The sequence below is a fragment of the Cervus elaphus genome, chromosome 20 (genome assembly GCF_910594005.1).
Source record: "Cervus elaphus chromosome 20, mCerEla1.1, whole genome shotgun sequence".
NCBI classification, from domain to species: domain Eukaryota; kingdom Metazoa; phylum Chordata; class Mammalia; order Artiodactyla; family Cervidae; genus Cervus; species Cervus elaphus.
This window is the reverse complement of record NC_057834.1, coordinates 90,607,392-90,620,967: the sequence shown is the minus strand read 5'-3', so window position 1 is coordinate 90,620,967 and position 13,576 is coordinate 90,607,392. Positions and strand designations below refer to the sequence as shown.

Sequence of the window (13,576 nt, the reverse complement as noted above, 5' to 3'; positions counted from 1 at the left end):
TCCATCCTAAAGGAGGTCAGTCCTGGGTGTTCATTGGAAGGACTGATGCTGAAGCTGAAACTCCAATACTTTGGTCACCTCATATGAAGAGTTGACTTATTGGAAAAGACCCTGATGCTGGGAGGGATTGGGGGCAGAAGGAGAAGGGGATGACAGAGGATGAGATGACTGGATGGCATCACCGACTCAATGGACATGGGTTTGTGTATACTCCGGGAGTTGGTGATGGACAGGGAGGCCTGGCAAGCTGTGATTTCATGGGGTCACAAAGAGTCGGACACAACTGAGCAACTGAACTGAACTGAACTGATAATGAAACTGAAGTTCCAGTACTTTGGCCTCCTGATGTGAAGAACCCAACTCATTGGAAAAGATTGATGCTGGGAAAGATTGAGGGCAAGAGGAGAAGGGAGGAACAGAGCATGAGATGGTTGGATGGCATCACTGACTCAATGGACATGAGTTTGAGGAAACTCCAGGAGATAGTGAAGGATAGGGAAGTCTGGTGTGCTACAGTTCATGGGGTTGCAAGGAGTTGGATATGACTTAGTGAATGAACAGCAACAATTGAAAGAATCATGGTGACAAAGTTAATTCAAGTAAAGAACTTTGAATATTCTTAGCACATTAATAAAATATCCAACGTTATACAGATATCTAGTTACTACAGTTTGTAGCTGTATGTTTTATACTACATAAAATACATTTGTGTATATTATCCCATTTGATCCTTTCAGCTACCTCTTCAGTCAGATAGGGCAGTTATTACATTGTATTTTGTGATTTTTGATTGCTTATTATGAAATAATTTGCTCAAATTCCTATAGCTTTTAAATGGCAAAATAAGATAGATAATGTTTTCTTATCCCAAATTTATTGTTTCTTTATGATATCATTCCAGTAAAATGCAAAATAAGACAATATGGAATTTATTATTTCTAAATGTGAAGTTAAGTTTTGGCAAAATAGAGAATTAACATTTTTATTTGGTCTGGATGTGGAAAGATTTTATTTTGATGAGGAAAACAAGATTTTTTCTTGGATGTTAAAACTCTGCCCTTGATTTGGTGCTTTGAGATCTTATGAGAAAGAACTACAAAGTATTATGTTTATATATTTTCTTTCAACAATTTTGACAGCTACATCCTCATCTGCAGTTTCTGCACACTCTCCTTCAGTTATTGTAGCTGTTGTTGAAGGAAGAGGACTTGCCAGAGGTGAAATAGGAATGGCAAGTATTGATTTAAAAAGCCCACAAATTGTATTATCTCAGTTTGCGGACAATACAACATATGCAAAGGTAAGTATTTATACTCCTAGAAAATGGTTCATCTAGAGGGTACTTTGAAGATTTTCAAGGCATTGCTTCTGTAATTTGTTTACTTTTTGTTAGAATAATGGTTATTCATTATTGCACCAATCTAGGTACTCTGGATTAAAAGAAACATTTTTTACATCTGATTTTAATTTTTAAATATTATTTTGTTCTGAAATAACATGTTTTGCTGTTACTTGAATATTCCAAATTACTATTAATGTTTCTAAAATTAATATCTTCTAATAATTCCTGGACTTGATAGCATGTGTCATAATGCTATCTCCAAAGGGTTGTTTCCACTGGAATGTATTTTAATTTTATTTTCTAGAAGTAAGGGAGACTAGCATTTTAGATCAGTGATAATTTAGTCCCTCAACTTCTTGCCTTCACTTCCTATCACTCATCATTAGTTTGGGCCACTGGTCTGTTGTCATGGGAATTTGTGTGACTTGTCAGGTACAGATAGTCTATTCCTAATATCTATATTCTAAAAAGTTATTTGACTCAAATTCTGTTATGAAAAAATATTAAATACTATGTTATTTTTAATGTTTTATTATTCTTTATTTCTTTCTCTCATTCCCCTTTTTGGTTCCATAGTATGTAGATCTCCTTTCTCTATGTAATAATTAATTTTTTAATATACTTAACAACCTAAATGATATTAGTACTACGTATCTGGGTATTTCACATTTCTTTGCAATTTAAAAATGATAGGAAAAAAGTTTTTTTTTTTTTTAAGACTGGAATGTTTGACATATTAAGAATTTTTGTGTCTAGAATAGTTCTAATAAATTTACCTTACACTGTGAAAAGCATCAATCATAAAACAGATGTTTCTCATCTGTGTTTCTATACTTAGAAACTATAGTTGCTAAGCTATACCAGTGTGGCTATACTGATTGAGTCACCATAGTTAGCTATTGAATGTTTATGTTTTTCATGAAGATGAATAAAATACTGAGTAGATGATTTTATTAAAAAATTATTTTTAAGGAATACATACACAATAACTTCAAATTATTTGGGAGCTTACAGCTGATACAAACTATTGTGAGTAAAATACAGCCTATGTTTATGATAATATATTTATAATTTTATAGAATGTATGTTTAACATAGCACCATTAGAAATATGTTTAATTAAAATATATTATTAGGACAGTTGTGATTTTGTTTGTCTCTGAATTAATTATAAACACTTATCTCTCAGAAAAATAAGAAACATTTTTGGTTTTAGAGACTCCTAAGCCTACATTTAAGAGATTATTTATTCAAAGAAAAATAAGAAACATTTTTGGTTTTAGAGACTCCTAAGCCTACATTTAAGAGATTATTTATTCAAACAATTTTAGGTGATCACTAAACTTAAAATTTTATCACCATTGGAAATAATAATGTCAAATACTGCTTGTGTTGTGGGGAATTCAACCAAGTTGTTTACTCTTATCACAGAAAATTTCAAGGTAAGTGATTTTTTAATTCTCAATAGTAACATTCAAAATCTTCATATTTTTTAAAATCCATTTTATAATATATTAAAGAACAATAATTTGAGTAACTTTATATTTACCATGAAGTACTCACTAAGTACAAGTCCTAAGCTAAGGGACTACTAATACATATAATTAGTAGTGGGAAAGATTGCAGGCAGAAGGAGAAGGGGACAACAGAGGATAAGTTGGTTGGACGGCATCACTGACTTGATGGACATGAGATTGATCTAGCTCCGGGAGTTGGTGATGGATAGGGAAGCCTGGCATGCTGCAGTCAATGGGGTCGCAAGGAATCAGACACAACTGAGAGACTGAACTGAATACATGTAATAAAAATGATGAGGAATTCACTTATTTAAGTTGGTACTCTTGATATACTTTGAAAAAAGAAAAATGTTTTAGGTAATAAGGAGCTTTTCCAGAGTATACACGAGGCAGAAAAGTAACTTCTTCCTTCTGGTGTCCATATATGAATTCGCGAGAAGGACCCTGAACTGTTACTGTTTTGTTCATGCTCCCACATGTTATATTAATCTCTGTTTCTGGGGGTAGAAGCACTATGATTGGTTAATCCCTGGTCATTGACTTTTTGCTGTGGGGCACAGAGTACTGTAATTGACAGTCCTAAATGGACAGAACAACATAGACTGTAGGATAGATGAATCCTCTGAAGGTGAAAACAACATATATCTACTACCCTTGAGATGTAAGGCAATATAGCCTCGTGCTATATGAGCCAGACTGTTGTGATTTCAAATCCTGATTCTAAATGACTGTGTGCAAGTTAAGTTACTCAACCTCTTTCAGTTCAGTTCAGTTCAGTCTCTCAGTCGTGTCTGACTCTTTGTGACCCCATGAACCCCAGCACCCCAGGCCTCCCTGTCTATCACCAACTCCCAGAGTTCACCCAAACCCATGTCCATTGAGTCAGTGATGCCATACAACCTCTTTAAACTTCAGTTTTTATTTGTCAGTAAAATGGGGACGATAATAGTATCTACCTCCTAGAGAACTGGTGTTTTATATCCGGTAATCAGAAATAGTCTCATTGGTGAGGTTTCATTTGGGCAAAGTCCTGAAAGAGTGAGAGAGCCATAGAAGTATCGCATGCACGCTTAGCCACTGAGTCTTGTCCGACTCTTTGCGACCCTGTTGACTGTTGCCTGCCAGGCCCCTCTGTCCATGGGATTTCCCAGGCAAGAATGCTGGAGTGTGTTGCCAATTTCTTCTCCAGGGTATCTTCCTGAACCAGGGGTTGAACAGTTGTCTCCTGCATGTCCTGCATTGGCAGGCAGATTCTTTACCACTGAGCCACCTAGGAAGTCCTATAGAAATACTGAGTTGGCCAAAATGTTTGGTCAGGTTTTTCCATAACATGAAAAATCCCAACGAACTTTTTGGCCACCTCAGTATTTTGTATGAAAGAATCATAAGCAGAGGGGAAAAAAAAAAACCAATGTTATTATTGTTGTTAACATTATTATCACACTTACCATAAAACGACCTCAATCAAGTAAGCAGTATGAAATGGAAGAAACATGGACTTTGTAGTCAAAGAAATCTAAATTCAAGTCTGAGCTCTGGCATGTGTCAATTCTTTGATATTAGAAAAGTTACTCGGCTTCTCAGAATTTGACTTAGAGGAAAATTGTAGATAAATATGACTTATGTCATAGAGTTATATTGGGAAGATTAGATGAGATAACTGTTCAAGCAGTCTTGAGACCTATCAAATTCCATACCCGCTTGTGACTTTTTCAGTCTTACAACTCTTTCAGAGTCCATTACTAATATATTGCCTTTTTTACCTAATACTTTTATTCAAAATAAGCAGACCTTTTATTTTGCGACTGCATGCTTTTTTAAAATTTTCCTCTTTTTTAAAAAGTTCCATTATCTCCTTTTCTTTATTCTATAAATTAAATTCACCTCAAGTAGATAATATTTAATAGATTTGATATCTGGAATTGGTATTTTTTGCTTTCCCAACTAGTATATTATAATATTTACCCTCTCTCAATTATGATAATATATTGAAAGTGAAAGTCACTCAGTTGTGTCCGACTTTTTGTGACCCCATGGATTATATAGTCCATGGAATTCTCCAGGCCAGGATACTGGAGTGGGTAGCCTTTCCCTTCTCCAGGGGATCTTCCCAGCCCGGGGATCGAACCCAGGTCTCCTGCATTGTGGGCAGATTCTTTACCAGTGGAGCCACCAGGGAAGCCCAGTATGATGCTGAGTGTAAAACCTTTGTTGTTGCTGTAGAATAAAGTTAGTAGAAGTCAGAGACTCATTTTTTTATTATTGTACTTAAATTTCATGTGAGTATAGATTAATAAGAGCTACAGACTACTCAAATTCACTTAGCAAATAACTAGAAAAACTTATTTAACTCTAGAAAATAATAAATAATGAAAAATAAGCTTTGCACAATATTTTAAGCCACCTACCCATGTATGAGCATGTGTTTAAAAAAGCAGTTTTGTGCATGAAACTTAAAATTTATTTTGAAATTAAAAATTCTTTTCAGAACATTAATTTCACTACTATCCAAAGGAAATACTTCAATGAAACAAAAGGACTAGAATACATTGAACAGTTATGCATAGCAGAATTCAACACTGTCCTAATGGAGGTTCAGTCCAAGTAAGTTAAGTTTAGGGGCAAGTAGTAAGTCTTTAGTGTATATTCCGGGAAGGAAATGTCTTTTGTCTTTTTGTTCTTTGCTATATCCCTACCACTGAAAAAAAATGCTAAGAAAAGTTTCATAAAACACACTCAGTAATTACTGAATAGTAAAGTATTAACTGAAATTTATACACAGGGCATATTTTGCTGACTTAATTTATAGAGAATTTCTCCAAATTAGTCATAATCTATTGCCCTAATCATTGCTGCTCACTTGACTTTGAAATGAAAAGCTTAAGTAGCCAGAGCTACTAGAAATGTGAGGGCACAGAAGTGAAACACAGGTAAAGCTGTGTTCCTGTTCCTTCACACCTTTACCCCTTCGAAATGAAACAGGAAATGATACTTTTGGAATGGATATTTTTTAGAACATGCTGAACAGATGCTTTCTTTGAGCCAGGTTGGACAATTTGTTCACTAAGTTAATCATGATGACTTTTCTCACCAAGATCCTATACATTATAGGATGTATATAGGAATGAGGTATATTCCTATACATTATGATCTCCTGACTGTACCTTTTAAGCCCTCAGACTTTCTCAATATTATTTGAATATGTACTTAGAATGGTACCATTGAATGTTGAATTCTAACGTGACTTACTGTGAATCCATTTTTTATTCTTTATAACTTTATTCTTTAAACTTATTCTTTAAGTCTCAGACTTCAGAAAATTGTCTGTTTTTATCAACTTTTATGCTTTAAAGATAATTCAACTAGTCATCAAAAATGAGGAACACTTGGAGTGCTTTTTCCCTTTGAATTTAAGCAATGCTATGCAAATATTTATAATTTTGCTATTAAAAGTAAAATAAATGTTTTCCTTTATAGCAATACTTTTATTACAGAGATTTATAGTGATGTATCATTGGTTACCTTACAGATATTACTGCCTTGCAGCTGTTGCAGCTTTATTAAAATATGTTGAATTTATTCAAAATTCAGTTTATGCACCAAAATCGCTAAAGATTTGTTTCCAGGGTAGTGAACAGACAGCCATGATAGATTCATCATCAGCCCAAAACCTTGAATTACTAATTAATAATAAAGACTCTAGGTAAGATTATCCATTTTTTATTAGGAAATATATCAATATATTGTAATGTCATATTTTTCTATGAATAGTTACTTTATATTTTTTAAAGTTGTCCTGTGGAGAAATATTGAAAATAAACATTTTTAATACTTGTACCATTGTTGCTGAACTGCTCAAATATTTTCACCAAAATCAAGTTTTAAAAAGATATTTTTACTAAATAAGAAAAAAAAAAGCTGACAACCATTTCAAAATTAAGCAGAAGACTTGAGCAGACGTTTCTCCAAAGAAGATATACAGAGGTACAATAAGCAAGAGCCCAGCATCACTAGTTGTTAGGGAGATACATGTCAAAAACACAGTTATCACTTCACACTGTTAGTATGGTTATTATCAAATAGATGGAAGATGAGGGTGGAGAAATTAGATTCCTAATCCATTTATGGTAGGGATTTAAAATGGTGCAGTCACTTTGAGAAACCATGTGGTGGTTCCTCAAAAAGCTAAATTTGGCGTTACCATATGATCCAGAAATCTGCTTCTTGGTATACACCCAGAAGAACTGAGAGTGGAGATTCAAACAGATACTTGCACACAAGTATTCATAGCAGCATTATTCACAATAGCCAAAATGTGGAAACAAACCAATTGTCCATCAACTAGTGACTAATAAAGCATATACAAATAAAATGTATACATATAATGGAATATCATTCAGCTTTAAAAAGGAATGAAATTCTGCCACAAGATGTAGGAACCTTGAAAACATTGTATTAAGTGAAATACGCTAGACACAAAAGGTGAAGTACCTAGAATAGGCAAATTTATGGCAACAGAAAGTAGACAGGTTATCAGGGGCTGGGGGAACTGGGGAATGGGAGAGTTATTGTTTAATGGATTCAGAGTTTATGTTTGGGATGATGAGAAAGCTCTGGAAATGAATAGTGGTAATGGTTGCACATTATTGCAAGTATACCTAATAGCACTGAATAGTGAGCATAATATGGTTAAAATGGTAAAATTTGTGTTTTGTATGTTTTACCATAATAAAAAAGAAGTTACTGTGTGCAGAATACTACAATGCTAAAATAACCAGTTTTAAAAGCATTAAATACAGGAAATTCAAGGGGCTACATAATCATTTGAGAAGGTGAAGTAGTTGAAAATGATAAAAGTGGTCTTTGTGTATGACTAGATTGCTGGTTTTATTGGTTTATTATTAGCTTCAGTTAGATGAATATTGATGGTAAACATGAATGAAAGGGAGAATGGGAGATTGCTCATGTGTTTGTGCATATGTGTGTGTTTCTGTGCACATGCACATACACACTGTAAACATGAGGTTTTTGTAAGATTTCATAATGGTTGAGGTACCTAAATTAGAATCAAAATGTCATTAGAAGATAATGTAATTAACCTGTGGTGGTGTTTATAGTAGGGATAAACTACATAGTTTAATATGGGTTCAATTTGGTACAAAGAATTAGTGAGTAATGGTTTATCTCCTTGAGGAATTATAGTCCGGAGGAGGAGACATATAGTATCATAGGTCATTAACATGTACTAAGTACATCAGGCCCTCTGTAGCTGAGGGACCCACAGTTGGTTGAAATCACAGATATGGAACTTGTGGATATGGAGGGCCCACTGTAGTAGGCCATTTTATATAAAGGACTTAAGTATCCATGGATTCTGGTCTCCGTTAGAGGTCTTGGAGTCAATTGCCTATAGAAAGGGTTGACTGTATGGTAATGACAATTTGCATAAAAATTGATGGGATCATAGCAGAGAGAGAAAGTTAATTTGTCTTAGTTAAGGAGTAAGAGAATTATTATAGAAACAGTTTTATAGCGGGGTTAATACCTTGACTTTTTTTTGTTTTTTAGCCCTGACATGAGTTTTGAAATATAAATAGAAGTTATCCAGATTAAGGGGTAAAAAAAATAGTAAGAGAGTGAGTAAAAAAGTTTTGAAGGCGTGATTTCCAATATAGTAATATGGTATGTGCAAGGAAACTTAAGCTATTTAGTTTGGTAAAGTGCAGATTGGGAGTAAGTAAGCTTGGAGTAAAATCTCAGCTTTTAGTAATTAATATATTGAAAACCACAGGTATCAATGAAAGGTATAAACTTAAATACAAATTTATGTACATCTGTGTCTCTTTTTCTGTTTTGCATATAGGGTTATCATTACCATCTGTGGGAGAAGGCGAGGGTGGGATGTTTCGAGAGAACAGCATCGAAACATGTATACTATCTAGGGTGAAACAGATCACCAGCCCAGGTTGGATGCATGAGACAAGTGCTCGGGCCTGGTGCACTGGGAAGACCCAGAGGGATCGGGTAGAGAGGGAGGTGGGAGGGGGGATTGGGATGGGGAATACATGTAAATCCATGGCTGATTCATGTTAATGTATGACAAAAACCACTACAATATTGTAAAGTAATTAGCCTCCAACTAATAAAAATAAATGAAAAAAAGTACAAATTTTAGTATTAAGAGTATTGAATAGAATAAAGAGTGCTTTAGACAATTGAAGCCTTAAGGTGCTTGTGCCAGTTTCAGAGCTGCAGTGTTTAAATATTTCTGTTGCTTTGTGCGTTCTTATCTTATCTTGGCTTTACTTTCCACTATATGAAATCTCCAGACATATCTAATTTTGTTTATTATTTACTTCAGTCTTCAAGAACAGTTTAGATCTATCTAGGTACTGTTGGTACTACTTTTAGTAAAGTAGGAATATTACTGTATATAGTACTTTTTGTCATCCATCAGTGTAGTGACCTCTGTACCTTTGCAGTTCCACTGGATAATGGTGATCTAAAATTATAACCTTTTAAAGGAGAATGTAGTTAATAGTAGTTTTTCCTTTCCAGCTTAGTGAATAAGTAATATTTTTTCTGTTGCCTGGAAAAAGAGAAAATAATATCTGAATAAACTACTCTATTGTTGACTTTCTAAGTTAAAATAACATAGGGTAACATAGACAGTCAATAACTAAGGCTGGTAATTATTACAAAGGGTTTTATACTCAGTTTTACTTTGGCACATTTCATAATCATTGTTTGACCATTGTCACCATCAAACATTGCTTGAGTTTCTGCTATATATTAAATGATAGGATATTTGACCTCCAAGAGTTCATAGGAGTTGAGAGGAGAAATTGAGGTCTTTTCCCTGATTTAAACCAAAGAATATTAGGTTGAAAGATGAGCATGCTACCTACTGAACTATCTGAATAGCTCTAATGCTTCTATGGACTTGTCACTTGTTCAGTATAGTTTCCACCTGTGATTTCTATAGCAAATGGCAGGTTTAGGTGTGCTCCCTACTTCTCTTGTTCCTGCAAAAGCAAGTTCTCAAAATTATACCTGTGACTTACCTATGATAACCTTCTCCCGACTCCTAGCCAGGGCTTGATTTGAGTAATTTCTTAAAAATGTTTAAATTGATATACCAAAAATTTGATAGTCTGATAATTTAAATCATTGTTATTTCCTTTCTTCTCTTAACCCAAATTCATTATGTCAGTAAATCCTCTTGACTCAGCCTTTAGAGTACATTCATATTCTGGGTCTTGTCTTATAATTTCCAAGTCTACAAACTTAACACCATACTTTCACTGCTCAGTTGCTCAGTTGTGTCTGACTCTTTGTGACCTTTTGGATTGCAGCCTGCCAGGCTCCTCTGTTATGGGATTTTTCAGGCAAGAATACAGGAGTGGGTTGCCCTTTCCTCTTCCAGGTTATCTTCCCAACCTAGGGATTGAAGCTGCATCTTCCGTGTCTCCTGCATTGCAGGTGGATTGTTTACCTGCTGAGCCACCAAGGAAGCCCCCACAACCCTAATCCATACCTCCATCATTTTAGCCTGGACTACTATATAGTATAATAGCCCCTAACTTGTCTCTCTGTCTTCTTCCTCTCCCTACAATTAGTCTGTTCTCAACCTAGTGGCCAGAAAGTGATCCTTTTAAACCAGAAATTACATCTTGAAACTTTAATGCTTAAAAGTCTTCTAGAGCTCCCATTACCTTTAGAATGTAATTCAGACTCTTTACCATGGCCTACAAGGACTTCTGTGTTCTGATTTCTTTCAACTTCTTTATTCATTTCCCTTAATTCTTACTTTGCAGTGCTCCACCAACCTTGATCTTTCTGGTTCTAGAGCCAGGAAGACGGGTGGTGGTTTAGTTGCTAAATCATGTCTGACTCTTTTACCACATGGACTGTAGCCTGCCAGGCTCTTCTGTTCGTGGGATTCTCCTGGCAAGAATATTGGAGTGGGTTACCGTTTCCTTCTCCACCAGGAAGACTACCTGGGCTTAAATTGCTGTTCTGTTTTGCCCCTTTAAACTGATAACTCTTTTATTATTGTTGTTCATTTATTTGGAAACCTCAGGCAAATTACTTAATTTCTTTGTGTTTCAGTTTCTTCCCTTATAAAATGTGGTTAATAATAGTATCTAGCTCATACCATGGTTATTAAAATTAAATAATATATGTACATTTATTAGAATAAGGCCTGGCATATACTTTGTGTTCAATATATTAGCTATTCTCACCATCACTGTCATAATTATTCCCCTCTCATCATCATCTTGGTATGTATGTCTTAATTCAACTGTCAGTTATAAATATAGGTCTTTCTCAACCAACCTAACTAAAGCAACCCTTCTTGTCATTCTCTGTACAGTCCTGTTTGTTTGTAATAGTTTCTGTACCTGATATTATTTTCTTTCTCTTTTATAATTCTCTAACTTCATAAATTAGAACAGAGTGATGATATAAAATACATGTTTTATCAGTGTAAAGTTCTCTTCCCCCTTAAGTATGTATTATTGATATCTTGTTATTATTGATAGAATGCCATGGACTAGAACATTTTATATTAGTCTGAGTATTGTAACTGGTCTATGAAGAAAAAGTCCTTCACTAATGCAAGAAGATGCTGTAGATCCTGGTTAATCAAAGTGTGCTTCACTGACTGACAGCATACTTGAGAGTTTATTTAAAATGTAGATGATCAGACCTCATCCCAGACTGAATCAGAATCCTCATGTGATTTGTATGAATATGAAAGTTTGAGAATCACTATCGTAGATTATAGGATTATTTTAAAACTATGTGGGAGAAAGCAAGGGTGGGACAATATGAGAGCATAGCATTGAAACATGTGTATTACCATATGTAAAATAGATGACCAGTACAAATTCAATGCATGAAGGAGGGCACCCAAAGCTGGTGCTCTGGGACAACCCAGAGGGGTGGGGTGGGGAGGGAGGTGGTAGTGGGCTTCAGGATGGGGGATGCATGTGCACACATGACTGATTCATGTTGGTGTATGGCAAAAACCACAATATTGTAGAGTAATTAAAATAAATACATTTAAAAAAGTTAAATTACAGTTTTATTGGTTTCTCCTTTGTATACTTAATGAAATTTTCCTAACTTGTGTTTTTAAAGGAATAATCACACACTCTTTGGTGTTCTAAATTATACTAAGACTCCTGGAGGAAGTAGAAGACTTCGTTCTAATATATTAGAACCTCTAGTTGATGTTGAAACCATTAACATGAGATTAGATTGTGTTCAGGAACTGCTTCAAGATGAGGAACTCTTTTTTGGACTTCAGTCAGGTAAATATCATCTACTTTTACAAATGCAAATTATTAAAAATATATGTCTTCCTAAAATGATACCAGTCCTGTTGGATTAAGGCTCATCCTAATCATGTTATCTTAATTTGATGACATCTGCAAAGATCTAGTTTCCAAGTAATGTCACATTTGGATACCAGGATTTGGGATTACAAAATTTCTTTTGCGGAGATGCAGTCCAACTCATGAGGTAATAGAATTGCCCTTGGCACCTATTCACTGGCATGGCAGTGCAATTTTTTTGTTAAATCTTTAAGTGGAAGGGCAGTTTATCTGCACTGATCCTAGTCTAGTTTCTGGATTTTAGCCACTTGATCTGTCTTCTGTATCCCCACCATTGTTGTGGTGGTCTAAACTGAAGTACATGAAAATCTAGAAGGCATTTAGAGTCTTTAGGTTTCTTCAGTCCAATTCTAAATATCTTTTAATTAGTATAATTTCTTCAAAATTCTGACATTATACTGACTGTGACTGCATTTCCAATGTTGCTGATTAAGTTCATTTTTTTCTATGTATTCCTGTGTATTTTGTGAGGCTTTGGAAAAGGTGTGAAAAGGCTTATTTTTAACCGGTCACCCTTGTGGTCTACAGCAACATCTTATCTCTATTCTACCATTCATCACCTGTTGAAAAACAAATTTTATGCACATACTGTCTTCTCTCATCACCTCATTTCAATCAGTCCTCTTTCTGTGCCCACTACTGTACTGAGACTTCTCTTGTCAAGGTCAGTGTAGCAGACATTGTTGGTTTTCTGTCCGTATCCCCCTGGGTCTCTCTTACTTTTCTCTGTGCCTCTTTCCCTGCTCTGTGTTCTTTGCTGCTAATGGCCTGCACCTGGACTCTCTTTAGCGGTCTACCCTCAGGTATTGGAGGGCTGTGCGCTAAGCAGAGAGGGTCAAATGTGCCTTGTGGGCCCTCAAATGACTGAATAGTGTGGGAATATGAAAGCCTAACTGCCTCACACTGTTTTGGCAATAACCATGAATGTAACTTAAAGTCCAGAAGTTCTACTACAGCATGAACTGAAGTTACCTTCCATAGAATTTTGCCTGAAATTATGCTTTTGCTTGGCTTTTTTTCCCTTTCCTGTCCTTCTCTTCTCTATTGGTTTCTCATGGAAGCAAATTCTTAATCTATTACTTGCATATAAATCCTCATTTCAGAGTCTCTTTTTGGAGAACCAAGCCTAAGACATTTGCCCATAGTCTCATTGTTGTTAAATTTAATGGGCACATATTAGTTCTGTTTGGGGCTTCCCAGGTAGCTCAAATAATAAAGAATCTGCCTGGAATGCGGGAGACCTGGGTTCTATCCTTGGGTCAGGAAGATCCCTTGGAGAAGGGTGTGGCAATTCACTCCAGTATTCTTGCCTGG

General features: G+C 35.2%; 1 protein-coding gene across 1 annotated transcript in view; it reads left to right on the top strand.

Moving 5' to 3' along the window:
• Positions 1-13,576, top strand: part of MSH4 (mutS homolog 4) — an 88,516-nt gene that overhangs the window by 17,542 nt on the left and 57,398 nt on the right. Inside the window, exons 3-7 of the mRNA XM_043878522.1 lie at positions 1,140-1,300; positions 2,673-2,783; positions 5,347-5,462; positions 6,388-6,561; positions 12,006-12,178. Coding sequence (XP_043734457.1) covers positions 1,140-1,300; positions 2,673-2,783; positions 5,347-5,462; positions 6,388-6,561; positions 12,006-12,178 — 735 coding nt within the window. The remainder of the gene's footprint in view (positions 1-1,139; positions 1,301-2,672; positions 2,784-5,346; positions 5,463-6,387; positions 6,562-12,005; positions 12,179-13,576) is intronic.